Consider the following 24,103-nt stretch of genomic DNA (forward strand, 5'->3'; position numbering starts at 1 on the left):
TGGCACAGGGGAGGGGAGCACAGGCTCTCAGGAGCTGCATGCTACGAGGCGTGTGCCTCCTCCCACAACTCCAGGGTGTAGGGACACTGAAATGTTCACACTTAACAATAGTTCAATTCAGAGGGTGACCATATGCACAATTCTTTAAACTAATTTCTTTATAGATATGACTCAATAGATTAACTTTACGCACAGTATTTCAGGAGTGAATCTGCCATAGAAGATAACATACACTTATATACGTGAGAAGTCTGTACAAAAATAACTGGTATTCAGAATTCCTTTTTATGGGCAAGTTCTCAGAAATACATACATTTATGGGTTACAAAAATCCATGTAATCAACTCTGGTAAGCGTTAGCTGGTAGCTTTACAGAAGATTTATTGAACACATACACAGTTAAATAATAGGTTGGCATAAAAGTACCAAGCAGTATATAGTGGAGAAGAGCTCTGCAATCAGACCTTTCTCTACCACTTAATAATTATAACCCACTTAACATCTCTAAGCCCAAACTGCCTGACCTTAAATCCACCTCATAAGGATGCTTTAACGATAAATAAGACAATGTACATATCAGAGCTCCCTAACAGGTATCCCAGTTGTTTGTACTCCGTTCCTGTCACCCTCAATATGTCTTAAGACCATCCAGTAAGTTCTATGATGAAAAACGTAAACTGTTAGCAGGGCATTCCGTTGCCTTGCTCTTCGTACTGCAGCAAGTTCTCCTGGCACTGAGAGTACACAGAACAAGATAATAAATCTCTATATATCTATGACACAGAAAGAATAAATATTAAAATGTCATTTTTTTTCTTCACATAAATGTTTTAAGTATTATATAAAAGAAACAGATCATTTTAGATAAAGGAGATCCTCTTCTCTCCACAAGTAACTCCTATCATGAATTTGGCAGACTGTCTCCTTCTCTTTAGTTTTTTAAAAAAAAATATTTACTACATATAAATAGCTACAGCATTTAACTCCTTCTGTGCAAGCATTAGAAACCATGAGGAAGTTGGGTGACAATGTGTTAACCTGCAAAGTTAAAACAGAGATGTTTGAAGATATATAATCTTTTGCAAAATTCCATCAATTATTCAAGTGGATTTAAAGTACACAAACCCCAAATTCAGCCTCTTTGAAAACTAAAATACCAAGAAAACTAAAATGGGAGAGACACAGGTGACAGTGTAGGCACACTGAAATGTGTGCATTACTGGGCCACACCCCAGATGACATTCACTCCAGACCACCTCGGCTGCCTATTTCCATAGCAAAATGCTGGGCTTTGCTATATCCCAATTACTATTCCTGTGAACTGTTCAATGCAAACAGCCCATTCAGATCACAGTCTTCAATCCTAACTCTCTTTCTCGGGACAACCTCACCTCCTGGTATTCCAAGAACATGAAAGGCAACCAGAAGCCCCCGTTTCCTGCCACCGTCTCGGATAACACTAGCTGCCCTTGTTCCCATACAGTGCAGGCAGCCTCTCTCCTCCTAGGTTCTCCTATCCAAGCGGGCTGAGTTTTCTACCGCCCCAGTAACCTTGCTCCATCACAGAGATCCTCTCCCTCTCCCAGATATTAGGTTTCTTTCTACTGTGGCATTTCCATCAGCAGTTCATTTCCTTGAGTCTCTGCCATCTTAAACCACCAAATGCCTCTCTCCTCTTTATACCTGTCTTCTGTTACTGTCCTTTTTCCTCCTTCCATGTCATAAATAAGGGCCATTAAAAAGCTGTGTTTCCTATTAACTTCTCAATAACTGTACTCTGACTCTCATACTCAAAACACCAGTGAAATCTGTTGAATGTGTTCTGAATCAAGGCCAATGACCACCTTCATGTGGCTTAGCAATCTTTCTCTTATTTTTCTGCAGCATTTGACGCTGACTACTCTGTCCTTTTTGAAACAACTTTTATCTTAGCTTCCATCATCTCCATGGTCTTCCTATGCTGTCTCCTTTGTAAGCTCCTCTTCCTCTAATCTGCAGGAGTGTCCTGCAGGATTCTGTTCTTAGCCGTCTGGTATTATAGACAACCATTCCAACGGCTAAATTGACCATTAATGCTGATTGCTACCATTTCGGTATCCATAGCATGGACTTCCCATGATCCAATGGCCTACAGGTTATCTCTAAAACGATATCCCACAGGGACCTCAAATTTAAAATACCCCCAAATCAAACTCATCTTTCTCCCCCAACTCAGATCTTATCTATTCCCAATCTCAGTATCACCCTATCCACCCAACTGTACAAGCCAGAAACAAGTCCTTCCCCTTGAGCCCCTCCCAGCCAATCACCTAGTCCACTGACTGAACTACTACATTTACATCCTTTCTCCAGCCATACTGATAACCTTAATTTGGATCACTATCACCGCTCTGAAACTACTCCCCTACACTACAGCCAATATAAATATGATAGATACTGTCATTTTGTTGTTAATAATCTTTCAGTGGCACTTTACTGCTGCCAGTTTAAAACACAATCTCCTTAACATTTTTATCCACTAATTCCTGCCAACTTCGTCTACTATTACCTCATGTTAGCGGGAATCAAATTCAACAGCTATTAAGGAAGCATGCATCCTCCTCCCTGGAACTCTGCTCTCCAGCAGCACAAGCGCCCAGTGGTTGCTGTTGCTTTCCTCCGGGCGGGTTTGCGCACCAGCCTCTGCCCGGAGTGCTCTTTCATCAGTGCTCCTCCTCCTTCCCGTAGACATGTCTGCTCTGTTGGGTCATAACTCCGACACCATGTCCCCCATGAAGTTGCTCCTAATGCTCTGCACGATCACTGAAGGCTGCCTAATGCAGCCGCCTTACCCCTTGCTCCTTTGGCCTGTTACTTTGTAAAGTACTATTTACTGCCTGAGTTGTAGTTGCTTATCTCCCCAGCATGGCCTCAACACCTTGCAGGATGGGACTAGAACTGGTTCTTGCCCATGTCTCCAGTACCTAGCAATTTGTGGCATAGGAGTTCAATTCATATTTGCTAAACTGAATTTTTTAGAACTTTGCATTTTAGATCTCACCTTACAGAGCATCTAGACCAACGCCCTCATTTCTCAGAGGAGATATTAAGGTCCAAATAGGCTGTTTTTCCAAACTCACAGAGCTTGTTTGGTGGCAAAGTGGAATCTAGGCCATTTGATTCATAGGCCAGTGTGCTGTGCAGAAGAGCGCTCCTTTGGGAGGACTTGGGCAAGGTGGGGTGAGGACAGTGAGGTTCCCGTACTGGGACGTGACTCCCAGTCATACAGAGTCATACAAGGAGAAGGTTAAGGATGGAATAGGGACAGAAAGGCCAGGGGCCAGAGACAGATCTGTCTCTTATTCGAGAGTGGATAATCTGAGCTGGTCCTGGGCAATTTAGAAGGTAAGCAAGAAGAAAGCTACAATGGGTTCTCAGTAACAAACAATGGTAAAGACCCAAAAGTTAAACTCATGTGACTTGAGAGGAAGGCAGTGAGACTTATTAAAAGTTTTAGGAAAATTACAGGATTCCAATACATGAGTAGAGCCATCTTCTCCCCAGGATAGAAGTTTTCTTTCTTGTACAATGTGTATAACTATAAAGCAACAGTTCAGATGACTATTGGGCAGAACAGAAATAAGGTAGAGATTTGGGCTTTTTGTTGAAATATGCTAAAAATATCCTAATGTATAATGTACTGAGAAAAATTACGAATATAGATCAGGAAAAGCACCTCTGTATTTTATGTGAAATTATTTTGAGAATCATTTTTGTGACATGAGTCAGGGAGCCCTCTTCTTTGGTACTTTTGTCCAAATACAGTGTCCGGAAAGACACTGCTGTACATATAGTAATAAATGTACATGTAAAAATATAACCCAAAGCAGCTGCGCTGGGCTGAAAGGAGTTCCTCCCTGAACATCACCTCCTAACTGGCCTGCCAAGGGAGGTGCAACCTTCACTACAATCAAGAAACTGGGAAACCAGGCGGCTGCCACTGCCCGGAGCCCCGAAGCACCCTACTCCTTTCTTACTTCTGTTTCTCCAACGCTTTCACTCAGGTGGGAATTCAAGTCTCACATGAATTCATCTGATTAGAATCTAAATCTCACTGGAAATGAGTCTGAAAAATGTATTTCCGTTTTCTGGCCTCTGCTAAGGGAAGCACAGTAAGGTGTGGAACAGTGAGAAGCCAATGTCTTGTCCCCTTTACCAAGCATGCAGGGTGTCAAGGGTCCCCGTACTGATGGTCCCCAACTTATAATGGCTCGACTTAGGATTTTTCAACTTTATGATGGTGCAAAAGTGATACGAATTCAATAGAAACTATACTTCAAATTTGGAATTTTGATCTTTTCCCAGGTTAGTGATATGCAAAGTAACTGGGCACTGGGCAGCAGCAATGAGCCACAGCTCCCAGTCACATGATCACAAAGGTAAATAACCAATGCTTTGCAGTGTCCTGCGCTGTCAGCGTTTTTTGGATGTAGTGTTCTGAGCATGTTTAAGGTTGGCTAGGCTGAGCTATAATGTTCAGTAGATTAGGTGTATTCAATGCATTTTCGACTTATGACACTTTCCATTTACGGTGGGTATGTCTGGATGTAACCCCATCCTAAGTCGAAGAGCATCTGTAATGAGTGCTATGTGAGCTTGTGGGAGAGTGGTCCTCAGGGGGACAGCTTCCTAGAGGGAGTGGTATCTAAACTGGGAGTGAGCCAGATGATTTTAGGGACTACTATTACAATTGAGAGGCTCATCCATAATCATGACTAAAGGCCCTGAGAGAAGTCACCGCAAGAGGCAAGCAGGGTGTCCTCCAGCTGCAGAAGAAGCAACCCAACTTGGAGAGGAAATTCTACAACCTGAATCAGTGCGTCCATCAGATAAACGAAGTAAAGGAGCAGTGTGAAGAATCAGCAGAAGTAGTCTACAAGTCTAAGACAAGAAGAACTAAGTAAAAAAATACACATCTAAACATAAAGTACCTAAAGGAGTAAAGAAAGTGCTGAAAAAAATTCCCCCCCAGCAAAGTAAGGCTTATTGAAGATTAGCTAATGGACATTCCACCGTCAACGCTGGCCATTCCAAGGCTCTCCTTACCTCTCAGGTTCATCTGGTGAGCTGGTGTGCCACTGGATTCTTCTTTGCTCTTATAGCAAGAAATAGATGTATCTTTAAAGGTGCACCAATATTGCTTGTAACCTTTTAGAGTCAGCTTTTTTGGCCTATGTGTCAAATAGAATTCAGAGAAAAACCACTTTATCAATGCTTTGTTTTAGCACTAAAGTTTCACAATGTTAAAAGCCGAAGGCCAAGTTTCACACATGCTGAATTCAGTTCCCTTTCGCCAGTGTGTTATAGGCAGTGTCACTGTTACTGGATGTGCCCCTTCCTTCCCCTCAGTCTACTCAGGAAGATCTCACACATAGTGAGTGGGCAGAGCAGACAGACAGTAGGGCCGGCATTCTAGGATTCCTGTCAGCTCTAGTCTTCTCCATCACGAGCAAGTCACATGGAAAGGACAGGAAGAGGTGAAGTAAATATAAATAATTAGGAAGTTCTTAGGTCTCATAATTACCTACAGGTTCACAGGTGCCTTGGAGCCTGTCTGAACAAGTTTACCTGGCCTGGCTAAAGCGAGGGAGGAGGGTAGTGCTTATCTCTCTCAGGGATGTATTTCAATGGTGACTTGAACTTGCCACTCCAATGTCAAACACAAAGAAGAGCGGTCATGAGGGACAGTGGATAAGGAAAGGTACAGATTTAAAAAAAAAAAAAAAAGGTGTGTAAGTGGAGGAGAGAGGGGGTAGGCAGCAGCACCTGAAATCATGCCCTTCTTTCTGAAATGTGACATATGCTGAGCTCTTACACATTTAGCTACAGGAAATGGTTTATTCCATAATGGCTGTGTATCTTATAGTCCACATCACTCCTCTCCTCCTTCCCGTCTCTGCCTTAATGCCTAGCTCTCTTGATTCTGTGGAATATGACCAGATTGTTTAAAACTCTAGACAAGAAACACTGGAACCTTAATTATAAAATGTCCCATGAACAAATGAACAGAATTCAATAGAATGTGGAGCTCTGAATGAGGAAATGACCACTGGCAGGAACAGTTTATTATGTCCTGTGCTTTGACCCACACGGGATGCTTTCTACTGACATGCATGATACAATCTAGGTTCCAGTGTGTGTGTGTGTCTCTCTCTCTCTCTTTTTTCTGCCTTAAGAAAAATGTTTACCAGATAAAACAACTTAATCAATACTATGATTTTAATTTGATAAAAATGGTTATTTTTCCTCATTATAATTTAGTGTTCACCTAATTGGTAAATGCTTTTACAGATGCGTATGCCAGTTAATCTTACAGTAAATTTCAATAATGTGAATGTGACTACAAAACTGACACTTATTATTCATTAGTATTTGCAATCCCTCTGCTTTGTGTACTTACTTGAAAACTTTTATGTAGTCAGCGAGTTCAGGAATGGAAGTGATGTCACCCTAGGGAAAGAATTTAATCATTTTTTAATTTTTCTTGAAATGTGCAATTTTAATATTTGGTATCTGATATCAAGGACCAGCTTATTTAACAAACAAAATTACATGGAATACAGATTACAGTGATTTTAAAGGCACAATCATACTATATGCTTATATACTACAAAGGCATTTTCAAATGTCATAAAAAGCTAATAAAATTCTATCAAAATGGCAATTTATACAACCCACAAGAATATATTGTTGATTCTAATACCTAAAACTATTTGTACCTGCATGTGGAAATTTTGTAAATCATTAACCCCGAGATAAGTGTTTATTCTGAAATACCTAATTCCTAAGCTTTAAAACCATAAAATCAAACTTAGCATTTAAATTTTTTCCTGATACTTATTTCTCTCTTCTTTTTGAAATATTTCAAATGTGTAGAGCACTAATGAATTTTACCATGATTAGAAATTAACTTTTCCTCTGCAGAAATATTCTCCAGCTACTTGTAAGAGAATGGGCAGAGAAGATTTAACTTTATTATATTGGAAGCACTTGAGACTAGAACCATATTAGTTTTAAAAGTTTCTGAAAAATCGGTGTCTGAATTCTCTAAAGCATTAAATATTTCTCTATATCCCCCAAACACTTCACGAGAACCTAAATCCACAAAAAGGTAATAAGCATCAATTCAAAGTAAATTAGTAGGTAAAAAGACTCAGCCTACCAAAATTGTTGACGTTTTACCCCCTTCCAAAGTAATCTCCAGGTCTGAAAGGGCAGCATCAACTTCATCAACTTCTTTGTCACTGTTGTTCAAATGATTCTCTGATGTCATGATTGACAGCTTATTGATATGATACTGAAACCAGAAAAAGTATTTTATTTAAATGATTCTTCTAATTGTAAAACTTTAAAATTTTTGAATGCTTTTCATCACCTAATTTTAAAAGATGAAAGTGTCTAGAAACAAAAATGGTAGGAAAATAAAGGACATGGTACCTGAAATCAGTGTCCTAAATCTGCTAATAGATATTTATCCAAAAGAAGTAGGGTCTTTGGTCATATACAAATGAATTCATAATTTGGGAGGCCCTAGGACATAGTTAACATGGATTCCACTAAGCTCTACATAAACAGAGATTTTCGACTTTTTCTTCCCCAATGAACTATTCCCCGAGTCCAGAACAGTGCCTGGAATGAATGGATACTGAATGAACAGAATATGCAGAAGGTCACTTGTAGAAACAGATTAACAAGTAGATTAACAAGTTGATTACCTTATATTTCCACTGTTCCCCAGAAAGAGCAAGTTAGTTATCACTATCATGTTGAAAGCTAAAGCTGAACTTTCTCCCTAACCCTCAATTCAATGCTGAAAGCATGATCAGAGGGAGATGTTGTTTATATTCTGTTACATAGAACAAGATTGTGTTTATATGTGAACACACACAAGATACTAACATACACATATATACATGTATGAGTAGTGAAAACTACTCTTATATGTAAATAGAAAAATCTTTGGGTATAGAAAACTAGTCATGATTTTAAATACACTTAGGCAAATGACTTAGAACAAATATTAATGATCTATTAATTTTGATACTTCACCTTAAGAAGTCTTAGACAAAAGAAAGAACTTTTAAATTACTTAGTTACCTTTCAAAGCACTAAGCAGCACTTCAAATTTCTGATGTATTTATTCAATGAATATAATCTATTCATGGAAACATTTAATGAACTAATCTGAGGCCAATGTCCCTCTGTATTTTAAGATTTAGTGGATTAGTAATGTATAGTCTGTGGCTCTACCTGCAGTTGTGCTGAAATGAGATCCTTATGATGGTAGAAACTTCCATGTCCACAAATCACGGAGAACAGGGTAGGGTGAGGCTCTCTGACAGGGGCCTCAAATTTCAGAGTATATTAAAAATCGTGTGGAGAGATTCTTGGGGTTACCCCCAGAGATTGTGATTCAGCAAATCTGGGGTTAGGCCTGGAAGGTGCTTTTTTTTTTTAAGTAATTGATGCTAAGCAGTAGTAGGTACCAACAATTTTTGTTTGTTTTTTAAATTTTATTGGGGAACAGTGTGTTTCTCCAGAGCCCATCAGGTCCAAGTCGCTGTCCTTCAATCTAGTTGTAGAGGACGCAACTCAGCTCCAAGTCCAGTTGCCATTTTCAATCTTTGGTTGCAAGGGCGCAGCCAACCATCCCATGTGGGAATTGAACCGGCAACCTTGTTGTTAAGAGCTCGCGCTCTAACCAACTGAGCCATCCGGCTGCCCTGAAATCTGCATTTTTACTGAGTGCTTTACGATATTCTGATGCAAAAGGTCCTCGTGAGTTAAATGCTCTAAAAATAGTTACTAAATTATCTACTTTGTTTTTTATCCACATCTTATTTTGAATTACTCTGTTTCTTATTACTACTGTAGTTTTATTTTACTCAAGGAACGAGAAGCCCCGGGAGAGAATAGCTAAGAGTAGAGGCTGTGTCTGAAATAGAAAATAGCAGGCATCCCTTTGCCATACTTTCCAAGTTTCCCACTTCTGGCACTAGATGGCTACATACGACCTTCAGGTCAGTCACTGGAAAGGCTTCTGACAACTCGGGACTTGTACTCCAAAATTCTCTCATTAAATCTAGATTCTAAAATGGTCTACGAGAGCTATGCTTTGGGATATTCAATCTCCACAAATTAAAATCTATGGTTTCTGAGGTGTTTTTTACTGCAGTGAAATGGAATATTTATTGTACACTGGGTGGAGGTAGGGGGAAAGCTGCAGAATAATCTCATTTCTGTGAAAATACGACTGTGTGTATACTCATTTAACAAATACTTTTTAAGTACCTACTATGTGCCAAGCACTGTATGCATATACTAGCTTTTAAAAGATGTGTTATTTTTATAATAAAAAGATAAAAAGAAACATCATACAATAAAAATCTTGGGGTTTCTTTCCACAAATGTATTTTACACATATTATTATTCTATCATTGGCAAACCTTAACTAGAAAATTACAAGCTTATATTCTAAGTGAGAAAGAAGAGGTAGAAAGTCGTAATCAAGTGAAGGACTTTATATAAAATTGCTCCAGAATTTAATTCAGGAAATTCTTCAAGCAGTCTGAATTACATTCAGAAACACAACAGAAGATTCTTAATTAGTTGATTAATAAGCAAGTCTCTAGAAAATAACTGATTAATTCATCTGTCATCAAACACTTTCTTTTTCTGAGCTTTGTTTCAATTCCATTCTTTCATCATATAAACTAAAGAGAAACTGGCTGTTCTTCCTCTCTAAGGGACGTTTTGAGTTTTAACTAGAAAGCTTTTCTGGGCACATAGAAGCACTTGGAAGCTCGAGAGTAATTTTTATTTGTGTTCTACGGGGAAAAAATCATTTTTATAGTAAAAACTTCTCAGAACTGAATACAACTGGGCTTCTTGTATTTAATTATCAGGACTTTAGGTGAAACCAGAATTCCACCATAATCTGAGAACATTTAACAAAGCCTCACTCAGGTATCTGAAATGCAAGTGGTCAATCGGACCTCAGCACCTCTGAGAATGTAGATTTGTGGACGCCACCCGGAAGTTATGCTACCAGAGGGGGTAGCAGTAATGAAGTGGACAATTAATTTTGAATACGCCCTGGTCTAATCATGAATCAGGTGGTGTACAAGAACTACATCTGGGAAAACACTGGTTTAATCTAAGTAGAATGTTAGTTAGCTACCTAGTTCTGAAGGATTATTTTACAAATTTAACTTGTTTGGTTTCACTAGTCTCTTAACATCTTCTTAAAAGATATTATTTCTGCCATAGCCCACTTTAAAATTACTATCCCCAACTGTTTATGAAATTATGCAAGTAAGCTTCATTTCATAAATCTGCCTTTAATACAGATTCTATTTCCAAGGGAAAAATGGATAGTTTCAGCTACGTAATATACAATTGGTTGGGTGGGAGAATGATTTTTCTCCTACAGGACAGAAAAGTAACTATTAAGTATACCACTAAACTCTTAGATAAGACAAAATATTAAACAAAATTCATGTATTTATTTTGCCTTCATAAATGTCTATTCACTTTTTTACACAGCAAAAAGTAAACATTATCAAAATGCTATTGGATTACTATGCCACTTTACTATGTAAAATAATCCCCTATCCTTTTACCCCCCAAAGTCACATTTACTAAGACTGTCTACTACCTGCAAGGCTGCAAACATCATCATTTCTTCTTCTGTGCATTCAATTTCTTCTAGGAGAATAGCCCATTTGGCCTGCTCATAAAGCTGATTGATTCTGATTGCATCATACTGCAGCAAAAGACACAATTCTTTTGTAATATAATACTTTTAACATTAGAAAGTTTGAAAACTCTGAATATTGATTTTTAAAGCTTGATAAGAAAAACAATATACAATCTTTTTTTCTGGGATTTTATTCATTATCAAATACACAATAAGATACCTACAGGGTTAGGTATATATACAGAGGATCCCCAAAAAATGTACACACAACTTAAGAGAGGGAAAAACTGTATTAAAATTGTAATACTCAATATATACCAATAACAAAAGATGAATACAAGTCACGTTTGACTTCTGCAATTACAAGAGGTGCTCAAAGTGGTTACCTTCAGTTTAATTTTAATACTGTTTTTTTCCTTTCTTAAAATGTGTACACATTTTCTGGCACCTTCTGTATATAATTTATATACATCTAATTTTCCATTAAAAATGACATTGAAATATGCCAAAATATTATTATTCAGCATTAGAAATAGATTATATATGTTTTTTTCCAGGGAGATAACCATTAGATATTATAGTCCTTAACAAAGGAATCTAACTTGAAGACATTACAGTAAGATAGAACTGATTGCCCTTCAATATTGTTATTGCAACTTGCTACACTAAAATGTCATAATCAGAGAGTAAATGAATTATTTTAGGGAATACTTTGCTCACTGTGGAAAAGCATTCCCAAAGTGATGGTCCTTGAAAACAGTAATTATTTTAAAAATCCAAATAGAGGTTTATATATATATATATATATATATATATATATATATATATATATATATATATATATATACTTGTGGAAAAGATTTGTTATTATTTAGTTATGCTAATAAACATCAATAGCAATATCTTAACACTATCTTAGAATGTTAACGAAATACAGAACGCCCTTTCCTACCAGCGGCAAATGTACTTATGTTCCCAAAACAGCTTTGTTTTACTAAAATTAGTTATGACCCGGAAAAGGATTTAAACGATTTTTTCATAGTTCTGCGTAAGTTTTACTGTTGTATAAAGAACTATTTAAGCACTTAATAAAAATCCTTAACTAGATACATTAAAATCTAGATTATAATCTAGAGATGAAAAGGATGAGAAGATGGTCAAGAGAGGCCCCCCACTGCACTCCTACCTACCCAAGGGTGATAGGGAAGCTAAAGATCCAAATATTTGTGTCCAAATGTTTTTGCTGGGGGAAAATACTCCAGACTTTTACAGGAAATTTAAATCTTATCGGAAAAACAGTGTACTTCAGTAGCACAGATAATGCCCATCATTTGACAGTAAAAACATATTTATTTGGCTATAAGATAGGAAGACATGTAGACTTAAAAAAAATTTTTTTTAAGCAAGATGTTTTGGTATATAATTAAAAATCAAAGTAATTGAAAAGGTAATCTTTTTACCTAAAGTACAGCTGAAGAGGTATGAAGAAAACTACCAACTCTGTCCCTTTTACCAAACTAGTGCCTTTAAAATATAATTCAACCAAAAATTCAATTATCTTAACAAAAAAAAAAGGTTTAGTTATGCTTTCAACCTACTAAAACCTATTGAAAATAGATGCCTTTATTTAATGCTTTGGGTTTTTATAATTATTCAAGACTTGCTATTTACAAACAATTCCTTACCCCACCAACTTCCAAAAAACAAACATCCAAATGAACAAAAAAAAAAAGGAAAAAAGAAGAAATTCCTCTAAACCCTCGGTACCTTTGGATTCAAATCAAAAAAGCTGTAATACTTGAATCGGAGCAGCAAGGCCTCGTTCTCCTTCACATCTTGTTCCATTAGAGACCTTGAGGAATCGAGCCACCTGGACAGAGGAACAAGAGCAGCGGAACAAAGCAATACAAAATTAGTAACATACTTCTAATGGATAAAGGAAATCTTTAATTATATCTCAAAACTTACCCCTGGTTGATTTTTGCTTTGTCAAGAAGAGCCTGAGGCTTGAACATTTTTGCCAAGATCTCTGGCGATGTGATAGGCTGACTGACAGCAAGGATACCAGGGTTGCCTTCTGACAAAGCACTGTCACCAAACCAAGCAGAAGTTGGAGACAAAGGACTTCCATCATGAGCATCGTAAGTGGGGGTCATTGTTTTACTATAAAGTCCTGGGCTTGAATATATACTTCCTAATAAATAATATGAAAAATAAGTAGTAAGTATGAAGTACAGAATCTTACTTTTCAGTAATACATGCTATAATAATATAAAGCACATAGTGAAAAACAAGCTTCATTCTTGAAGAAAACTTAGTACATTATTTTACCTGTCTTGAAATCATGTGAAATTAATTTTAACACTCTATTTATAGAACATTCAAACATATAATAACAAGGCTAAAAGAATATAATTAAGTTGGTAGAAATTCTGGGGGGGGGGAATCAGTTCAAGAGAATTAGAAGTTAAGGTATAGCTAAAGCAGACTAATACTTTTTGTTTTTAATTGTGGCAAGGCTCACCTTTCAGAGGGCCAATGTAAAGAACATCAGTGCCTATAGGAAAGGAAAGAAAGGAATTCAGAAGATAAAGGAAAGGCAACAATAGAAGACAGAAACAAAAGAATGAAAAGGAAATGGGAAAAAGAAAAAAAGATTTTTTCTAATTGTGAATCATAAACTAAAGTACATATTTCAAGTGGATTTAAGAGGAAAGAACCCAAGCTATAACCTAAGTCAAACAAGTTTTCTGTCTAATTCAAAAGAATGAAGTTGTGATCCAGTCAAGTGTCTAGTGACAAACATGTCCACATTTATCATCCTTTGAAATCCATACCCTGCATTTTAAGACAGCTCAAAGTTAAGTGAATATTCACATAAATTAAGAGCACAATGTTATGTTAATGTTTTCTCAGTGACTAGCTAAGCTGGTTCCAACAGATTTACAAATAAAGTATTAAAGCAAAGGGGTAGATAAAATTTTGGCCTGGAAAAAGGCTAACTGTAACTAACAAAGGTACATTCTGTAATTAAACCCCTGGAGGCAGGGATATTGTCTTTACCTTGATTCCTCGGTATTAAAGGGCTAGGCATACAGTAGCGGCTAAATTAAAAATTTGTCGAATTAGTCAACTGATGATAAATACTCTGTCATTTAAACTACAAAAATCAAGGTTAGACATTTTTTTACAAGTTCAGAATGACCTTAAGTAAAAGCACCTCTCCTCCAGAGTCCTGTTAATTTCGTCCTTTAGTCATCATTTTTAAAAAGCTAATGTATAAATGGATATCACATTGTTAATGGATAATGGAAAAAAGAACGGCTGTTTCCCTTACCTGATTTAGGAATATGCTTGGGAATCTCTCTAGTTTGCTCTCTAACTCCCCCTACCCTCACGCAATGGTAGAAACAATTACCTATGAAAAAGTGATGGCAAAGCTAGAGACTTCTGTAGTTGTCATAACCTATTCTAGGAAGGGAATGTATAGTAAAAAAAAAAAAAATCTTTCTAGCTACAGGGTATCTAATTGGATGTCCTTAATATGTGTTCTTCCAATGTTAGTACTAAGCCACTTGTAGAATCTCTACATTGTTATACTTAAATAAGCAATATAGAAAGCTGTGAACGCCTTTTCAGGACTTTAAAGAACACTGGGGTATTATTTGTAGCTTTAAAAGACAGAACCCCTTGAACTACAAGGGCATTTTCTGAAAGATTACTTGGGCACCCCACACGAAAAGGGCTGAAAACATTACTCCAACTCAGGTGGACAAAGGATAATTCTGTTATAAAGAGAATACATGTACATGGGTGTGGAAAATACCTTCTTGGCAGAATCTTCTCATTTATTTCAAAGACCTATTAAACAAATCTTTTACTAAGAATGGCAGAATACTGAACTATAATTACTATTCAGAATTGAGTAAAATTAGAGTTGACTGTTTTCTTTATGAAATTTCTGAAACAGAAAATATATTCCCCTAAATCACACACTTAATAGAATCAGCCTCTCACGCAAATCTCTTCCCTCTCAATTTCCTATACTCTGTATATTCTACACTTCATCTTTAATCACTTCATTTTTCCTATTTGTTCTTATTTTGTTAGGCACTCTATGGCAATAACTCATTTAGTGTTCTTAGCAACCTCATTACTCTCATTTTAGAGAAGCAAACTGAGGTACAAACAGGTTAAATAACTTGTCCAATGTCAAGAGTTATTAAGTTGCACAGCCAAGATATAATCAGCCAGTCTGCAGCTACACACACTGCCTCCTGTGCATGGTAATTTAGTTAAGCCGTTCCCAACTGGTGTGCATTTATTTGTTTAGTGTTTTGTTATTGATGTCACCACTGCTATTGCAAAAAATGCTTCCAGGAAACATTTTTGTACTTATTTCTCAATTCTAGCAATATTGCTGGGTAAGAGGGTAAGTGCATTTTAAATTCCTTTGAAGTCTCAGTTCAATGGCAGTCCCATTAGCTCTTCTATTCCTGATTGCCCAATTTAAAACATATTTGAAGCAGAAAACTAATAGAGGGTAAGATGAAGTAACATATTTAGTCAGCAATATGAGTATGCTGAACTATATGGAAAGGTAACGTAAAAACTAAGGAGAAATCAAGAGTTGAATGAGCACTACAGTCTCGGGCCACCTGCTATAGACATTAAAAAACACCATATAACCTAATAGCTCCTGAGAGTATTGCTGTATTTTAACACTGTAGAATCTGCCTCATAACTTGGTTATTACAAATTATGTTTGTATACGTTCTTTTTAAAAAGAGAACTAAAGTTATTTTAATACATTTTAGAAAATTTTCCATCAAATTATACCACAATACAGGTGAATTAAAAATATAAATAAGAAATAATTACAAAAGTATTAAAGGAAATATAGAATTTTTATATCTGTAAAAATTTTGAGTGAAAACTCAGAACTATAAAGTAAATAATAGATTTGACTACATACAAATGTACAACTTTAATATAGTAAAAAAGACCACAACAAAATTAAAAACCGAATGCCAGCATAGGGAACACATCTAACATATCAAATGATTAATATCACTAAAAATAAAAAATGGACCAAGTCCATAATTTGAAAAGTCCAATAGGATAGGAATGGCTATATATGAATATATTCATACTAGTGTTTATCAGGGAAATAGAAATAAATTCTGAGATACTACTTATCATATTGGCAAAAATCTGTAAAGTTTTACGTTTCATATTGGCAAAATGTAAAAAAGGGGGCATTTTCATATACTGTTGATGGGAATGTGAAACCATCACTTTCACATTCTCTTTTTGAGTATATTTGAACTTTTGGAAAACATTATGAAGTATATTTGATAGAAAAATTAGATAAACAGTTAAATATAGTTTTTCTAATATGGAAAACTTTGAAGCCATTTATAAAGAACTAGCGAGACCTCTCTATTTTGACACAGAAAAATCATTAAAACATATTGTTCAATGAAAAATACTCAAACTGCAGAATATACAATATATATTTGGGTTCTCATCATGTTATTAAAATACTAGACATGTAAGTAGTATGTAAACACATAGAAAAGGTACTGGCAAATTGCACTCCAACTGTTTACAATATATTTATACACAGCAATCAAGAAATTACTTCTTGAGAGGGAGTAGCAAGAGAGTAAATTGAAGTGCAATTTCAGTTTAGTAAATTTCCTGTGATGTTTGCATTTTTTTATGAGATTAAAGTATGACTTGAAATTTAAAAAAGATACGAGGTCAATTAGTATGCACTGCTAAGTGAAAAAAAGCAAATTACAAATGTGTGTATAACACCCTCACTTTCATTAAAAACAAATGAATACATAATTCTATATTTGAATTTTTACAATGTGCATGCATTACTTTTATAATTAAAGGGTAGTTTTTAAAAAAATGTTTTGCTGCTTAAAATGGCAAGTGCCAGTTAGGAAAAACGGCATCCTGCAAAAGTGACTTTCCTGACAGTGCCAAGCAAGTAAGTATTGATTACTTCCTGTACGTGTTATTTTAAGACCCAGAGTTTTCCTTTGTCTAGCTGTGCCTTTTAGATTTTTCAGAGAAGTTTCTGATGAGGTAATTTTGTATTTCTATTTACGTGTTACATCCTGAGATTAGTAATTTGTATATCAGCACTATACTGTAAAATTAATTCTTACTTGAAAATTGTTTTCCCCAGATCTGGGATCAGGCTAGTTCAGTGGGTTCCCTTCAATAGGTAATCAGAGATTAGATATTTATCTAGATATAGCTAGGAGGTGGCAAAGCACTCAAGAGCATGCCATTAGAGTACAGCCATGTAAGCAAGGTAGTTAAGAACTCAGATTTTTACCATAATTCTATGTAAGAATTTGACTGAAGTCTAAGAATTATTAATTCACTCATGATCCTTTACCTCTTAAAACATTACTTGTTTAAAAATTAGCTTTGAGTTATAATTTACACATTAATATTTTATCAAATGTTTCCATTAGAATTCACAAAATACTTATTTAAAAGATAATAGGAGAGATGAATGTTACATAATGGTTAGAAATACTAGCACTGGAGCCAGGCAGACCTGTATTTGAATTCTAGCTGTGAGACCTTGGGTGAGAATTACTTAACTCTTGTAGGGTTCTTCCCTTATAAGTAAAATAGGTATAATACCACCAAAACTGAAGGGGTTTTCTGAGGCTCAAATGAAAAACAACATACTAAGTAATAAGTGTCATTTACATAGATTTGTTGACCATGCACATACTGAGATACTCGTAATTCCAGAAGCATGGTGGAACTAAGGGAAACTGTACGCTCCTCAGTAAACTGGAGATTGAATCTAATGCTTTCCACATCTGCAGTAGAGGAACACTTGTGAACACTGAGCATAGTGTGTCCCCAAGATGTCAGGCACTGAGATATATGGACTTATCGCTATTTATTATGGACACAAATTCAACTGATCATATTTTTCAGTATTTGGTCCAATAATTGACTAAAGTGCTAACAAATCATAAAAGCAGCCAAACTAGATATTTAATATTTCTTTAAAAATTAATTACACATTACTTTTTATGTGCTCATGGTACTAAGTGAACATTTTCTCTACAGATCATCAGTTCTCTACATATTCCTATATTTGGGTACTTCCTTAGTATTTAATATCAACTTGTTGGAAATCCTCACGTTTTTAATTAAACTACTTGGGTGTAGACAACTAAAACCTATTTTTCAATTCCCGCATTCAAAACACAGTCACTTCACAGACACAAGACAGCGCACAGTGCATGATTCCTTCATAGAAGGTTCAAGAACAGGCAACACTACTGTGGTCACAGAGGCAAAAGGTGGTTATTTTGTGGGACACTGACTGGGAAAGGCATGTGGGAGGCCTGCGGAGGTGCTGGTATCATGCTATATGCTACATCCTGTTCTGGGTGATTACAGGCGTATGCAGCTGTAATACACATCTGTAATTTAAAATGTGTTCATTTTACTGTATGTAACACCTCAATTTAAAATAAAAGAAACCTACATTTATTCAGTCCAAATGACCTCATCTAAATTCATCATCCTTTGTCTTCCCTTAAAAGCACTGTACAAAATCTCTCGTTTGTAATTTTAAGACCAATCCTACCTGATTTCAACCACCCCAAAATCACCCCATAAGTAGACTCTTCCATGTTAAGAATTAAATGAGTTTCCATTTAAACTATGAAATAACTGCGAGCAGGGATTGTGTCTACTGCCAGATGCCTTCATCAATATAAATCACCATGTTCAAATCACATTTTAAAATTAACCTTATTCTGAGGATGGACACAACATTCTTCCTCAATCTGTAGGCTTCCACTACTATTTGCAACCTTTCCTGTCATTGTGTCCAACACATTTACTGACTAGAAGTAAATTTGGTATTCTTTCTAAAATAATGACTTGTTCATTTTGTAACATATTTGGAAGCCAATGACTCTACAATGCACTACTCTCAATTCCTCAGCCTGACTTTAAATACCCTCCAGCGTGACCCTGAAGTTCCTTGGAGGTCTCTCCCCTATGAATTTCCTCAACTAGTTTGTTCATGTTCTGTACTTCTTTTCTGCCAGCATGTTGTCAATATCATGTTTTTCTGCTTGGATCGCCTTTTCTTCCCACCCAAATCCTAGCCACTGCTTAATTCACAAACTTACCTCCCCATCCCATAAACTGAATATACACTCCTTGAAATTGTTTTGTCTTCTGAATCCCTACAACATTATTTTCTACAACATTAATTTAGCATCTATATATTACCTCCTTAAATATAGTAACTGTTTTTCAACTAGCCTATAAACAAGGGTAAAAGGGATCAAAATGGTGATGGAAGGAGAACTGACTCTGGGTGGTGAACACACAATGTGATATATAGATGGTGTATTACACCTGAAACCTATGTAACTTTACTAACAACTGTCACCCCAATAAGCTTTAATTTAAAAAAGTAAATAAATAAAAGACAGTGCTAAAATGATACATTTAAAAAAAAAAAGAGTAAGGGTTATCTTATTTCTTGGTAACTCCCAAATGCTATGGGTATGTGAGTAGTGACACAAAGTTGCAAGCTATGTTCCTAACCTTACCGTACCATAATTCCTTCATCCTTAAAATATGAGTAATAACATAATCCACTGCAAAGGGTTGTAGTGAAAATTAAATGAGTTTCCAAGGATAGTGTGTGAAATAATTCTGGGCATACAGTAAGCACATATGGAGTATTTGCTTTCATTTTCATCATTCCAGCATTTAAAAGACCAGGAATGAGCTGAACTAGAAGAATACCTAATTCAGCTTGGGGAGGTAATGGAAGGAAATTTGAAAAAAGTTTCTTAAAGGAGCAAACCATTAAAGGAAACAGGCAGAGAGGCAAAGGGACCAGCAGATGCAAAGCAGAGAGAAGGTTTTAAGTAACCTGACAAAAATAAAATGTCTTAGCTAAATAGTGGTGTTTTTCACAGAATACAGGAAAAAGAAAACTAAATACTAAAAAACTATCCTATATCTGCAAAGCAAAGAACTAAGCCCAATTTAAGATACTGTCCCTTTTTGATTCTTCCTGAGCAAAGAACCAACCTTCCTCTTTACTGATGCAATTATTAACACCTGACATGACGTGTGCACAAGACACACTCAGGTGTTGGTTTCATGACTGAGGGAGAAGATGCTGAAAGCTTTTTGTTCGATTGTTTGCTTTTGATAACCTCACCATTTTCCTGATCTAGGTAACCCATTTATCCGCTATCAAAAAGACACAGGCATACAGTCAGTCCATGGTTCTCACGCTGAGCCCTTGCTCAGTCAGACTCACCTGACCCAGGAGTAATCAGAGGCCCCTCTAACTCGAGTGCCTCATCTTCAGACTGGTCATCTAGCTTTTTCTTTTTTTTCTTTGTTGGATCTCTGGGCTTCTTCAAGAGAGAAAGTTCTTCAGGGTGTCTGATATCTGTTAAGATAAGAAAACATTTTATTAGACTTAATGAAATTTAAACATTTTATACTGGGTGAATCCATCTATTACTCCATTTCAAAGTAAGAATTTGTAATTTCCTTCTGTGTATGTGTTTCTGTTTTGCCATATACTAATGTCATGCAAAAGACAGATATGACACTTTTAAAAATCTACTGAAGCACTCTTACTTCATAACTAAGTGTAGTGACATCAAAATGGAACAATAACGATCTAGGTTACAAAAAAAAAAATACCGTGTTTCCCCGAAACTAAGACCTAGCCGGACCATCAGCTCTAATGCGTCTTTTGGAGCAAAAATTAATATAAGACCTGGTCTTATATAAGACCGGCTTATATAAAACAGTTACTATACTTCAGGAGGTCTTATGTTAATTTTTGCTCCAAAAGACGTATTAGAGCTGATGGTCTGGTTAGGTCTTAGTTTTGGGGAAACACAGTATTAGAATTCTTACTCATGTATTTTCTATCTAAAACCGTAAGAAATTAAGCTTTATATTATATGGTAGCCCTCAATTCTGCATGAAAAGTAAATGTAATGAAAATACTTTTGTACCATTACCAAATCTCGAAATTTTAATTGATTCAAATTTTTCTGCTTTGTATCTATCAAATGGGTACAAGTTTCTGTGTTTATCTTATTCATTTTCATGTGAAGAATCCCCTAAGAGGCAAAATAGTTAAATGAAAGTTAACAAAAGGAATTAAAGACAACCCAAATATATACCAGGGTGCCAAAAAAACGTATACACGTGGACACTTTGCTCAGCATTGCTCAAGCAGTAATCAGAGTGTCTGAATGTTGATGGTAACCACTTTGAGCACCTCTTATAATTGCAGAAGTCAAACGTGATTTGTATTCATCTTTTGTTATCGGTATATATTATTACAATGTCAGTAGTTTTTTCCTTTCTTAAGATGTGTATACATTTTTTTGGCACCCTCTGTATACATATTATGCACCATGTCCATGAATTTAAAGAATTGCTAAGAAGTCAATTCTGCCCAAAATGAGCTAAAGATTCAGTGGAATCCTAATCAAAATTCCAACTTGCTCTTTTGTACAAGTTGATTGTAAAATTTATATGGAAATGAGAACAATCCTAGAATAGTCATAGCAATTTTTAAAAAGAGTAAAATTGGAGGACATAACATACCTGATTTCAAGACTTCATAAAGCTACAGCAATCAAGACATATAATTATTGGTTAAATGATGAGACATAGAGATGAATGGAATGAAAGCAAGGGCCCAGAAACATGGTCATTTATATAACTGGTCAATTATTTTGAACCTAGGTACTATGGCAATTCAAAAAGAATGACAAATCTTTTCAACAAACAGTGTTGAACAAGAGAGTCATATTTTTTTTAAAAGAACACTAGTCCTTACCTAACACTATATGCAAAAATTAATTCTAAGTGGATCATAGACCTAAAAGAAAATATAAGTAGACAAAGATTTCTTAGCTAGGACAAACACACCACACAAAAAATTGCCCTTTATTTTAAAAATAAGCCCCAAACAAAAACCCACTCTTTGAAAGATACTGCTGAGATAACAAAAAGGCAAGCTGTATACTGGAACAAAATAGTCACAAAATATACGCTTCTATCTGACAAAGGACTTGTATGCAAACTATACGTGTGTAAAGAACACACACAACTTGGACCAATGGGGTAGATTTGGAGAAGCACTTCACCAAAGAATACATAACATGGCTAAGCGACACAGGAAGATGCCCAACATTATTGGTCAGGAAAATACAAATTAAAACCACAAGACAGCATTACACACCCCTCAGAGTAGCCAACATTAGTAAGACTGATAATGCCCTGTGTTTTGTCAGGATGTGCAGGAACGAAACTCTCATACCCAGCTGCTAGGAATGTGAAATGAGACAACTTTTGAAAAGTTTGGCAGTTTCTTATAAAGTTAAACACATACAACATTCACTCTGAGTTATTTACTCAAGAAAATGAGAAGCACATCTGTAACAGCCAAAACTGGAAACAACCCAAATGGACAAACAAATATATTTTTATGTTAGTGGTATACTCCTACAATGGAACACAACTCATCAGTAAAAACAAACTACTGACACATGAAATAACATGAACGTATCTCCAAACCATTATGCTAAGTGCAAGAAGATGATTAGAAAAGGATATATACTGCATGAATCCATTCATAAAATTCCAAAAAATAGCAAACAAAGCTATAGTGACCGAGTAGATCAATGGTTGTCTGGCTGAAGTTTGAGGGCTGACAGATATGTTCTGTATCCTGATTATGCTGGTTTCACAGATGCAGATGTTTGTTAAAACTCATTAAACTTTACGCTTTAAATAGGTATAATTTATATCAGTTATACTAAAATAAAGTTAATTAAAAAATAAAGAGCATGAGAGAGAGAAAGAGAGACAAGAAAAAAAGGCAGCAGAAGGGAGAAGCACTGGGTCGATATAGCATAATGTTTGGCAGCACTACACTGTATATCAGGGTATAAAAGAGTGGACAACAAAATACTAATCACTGTATAACTGGTAATGCTATAGATTGCTAAGTTACTAGATCAAAGTTTTACATGTAGCAGTTTGTACCTTCAAGAGCCCACAATATCCACTAGTTTCAATCCAGTATCATAATTTCAGAAAGCTTTCTGTTTCTAGGGGACCTGAAACTAGGATGGCCCATACTGCTGCGGGGCTGATGGGGCACAGTTTGAGGCAGAAGCCCACAGCCAGACTACCTGAATTCAAATCTCAACGCCACTATGTATTAGCTGTGGGACTTTGGGCAAGCTACTCAGCCTCTCAATGTCTAAGTTTCCCCATCTGTAAAACGAAAATAATAGTACACCTCAGGAGGTTGTTGTGAAAATTAAATGATTCATATGGGTGAAGTTCCTTGAACAGGGCAGGCACATAACAAGTGCTTTGTAAGTATTAGGTATTAATGCTTTTCTCTAATTTTACAAATTATATAATCATTTGGAAATTACAACAAAGTATAAATAATCAAGTCCTTTAAAACTGTTCTTGAAAAATGGAATGTGACTAGGTAAATAAGTGATCATTTGAATAGAAGTATAAAATTCTACTGTGTAAATACATAATTCTCCTGTTCTTCTGAGTCCATTATAAAAGATTCTAGAAACATCTATCTATGTACACGTTTTTCTGTATTTTATTTCTTTAAGAATTCATTGGAGTTGAATAGATCAAAGGTTATAATAATTTTAAGGCAAAAGTGGAACAAGATGAACACGTGTTATTTTAAAGCTTTGCATATTGAAAAACAGTATGTTTATCTCCTTGTTTCAATTTACATTTCTTGGACTAGTAGTCATTTTTACATTTCCTCAAAGGTTTTTAGCCATTTATACTATTTTCTTCCTTTACTCATTTTCCTATTCGATTTCTTCAAATCAAGGTTAATTTGTATGTAAAAATTAACATGGTAGGAAAAAAAATCACTGCAAACAACACTGGACTTTCTTGTTTAAAAATTTATTTATTTATTTATTTATTTATTTATTTATTTATTTATTTTTTATAAAATTTTATTGGGGAAGGGGAACAGGACTTTTATTGGGGAACAGTGTGTACTTCCAGGATTTTGTTCCAAGTCAAGTTGTTGTTCTTTCAACCCTAGTTGTGGAGGGTGCCGTTCAGCTTCAAATTGTCCTTTCAGTCTTAGTTGTGGAGGGCACAGCTCAGCTCCAGGTCCAGTTGCCGTTGTTAGTTGCAGGGGGCGCAGCCCACCATCCCTTGCGGGACTCAAGGAATCGAACTGGCAACCTTGTGGTTGAGAGCCCACTGGCCCATGTGGGAATCACCAGCAGCCTTCGGAGT

General features: G+C 35.9%; 1 protein-coding gene across 5 annotated transcripts in view; it reads right to left on the bottom strand.

Moving 5' to 3' along the window:
- Positions 1 to 24,103, bottom strand: part of FERMT2 (FERM domain containing kindlin 2) — a 72,937-nt gene that overhangs the window by 9,511 nt on the left and 39,323 nt on the right. For 3 of the 5 annotated variants that reach the window (XM_081050111.1, XM_081050113.1, XM_081050112.1), the window contains exons 4-11: positions 20,088 to 20,222; positions 13,263 to 13,295; positions 12,707 to 12,932; positions 12,506 to 12,608; positions 10,697 to 10,804; positions 7,202 to 7,336; positions 6,440 to 6,489; positions 5,086 to 5,210 (exon numbers count right to left, since the gene is read on the bottom strand). In XM_081050111.1, the coding sequence (XP_080906237.1) occupies positions 5,086 to 5,210; positions 6,440 to 6,489; positions 7,202 to 7,336; positions 10,697 to 10,804; positions 12,506 to 12,608; positions 12,707 to 12,932; positions 13,263 to 13,295; positions 20,088 to 20,222 (915 nt within the window). The remainder of the gene's footprint in view (positions 1 to 5,085; positions 5,211 to 6,439; positions 6,490 to 7,201; positions 7,337 to 10,696; positions 10,805 to 12,505; positions 12,609 to 12,706; positions 12,933 to 13,262; positions 13,296 to 20,087; positions 20,223 to 24,103) is intronic. The other 2 variants (XM_081050115.1, XM_081050114.1) reach the window with 1 other exon arrangement.

This window comes from Rhinolophus hipposideros (genome assembly GCF_964194185.1).
Source record: "Rhinolophus hipposideros genome assembly, chromosome: 5".
NCBI lineage: Eukaryota > Metazoa > Chordata > Mammalia > Chiroptera > Rhinolophidae > Rhinolophus > Rhinolophus hipposideros.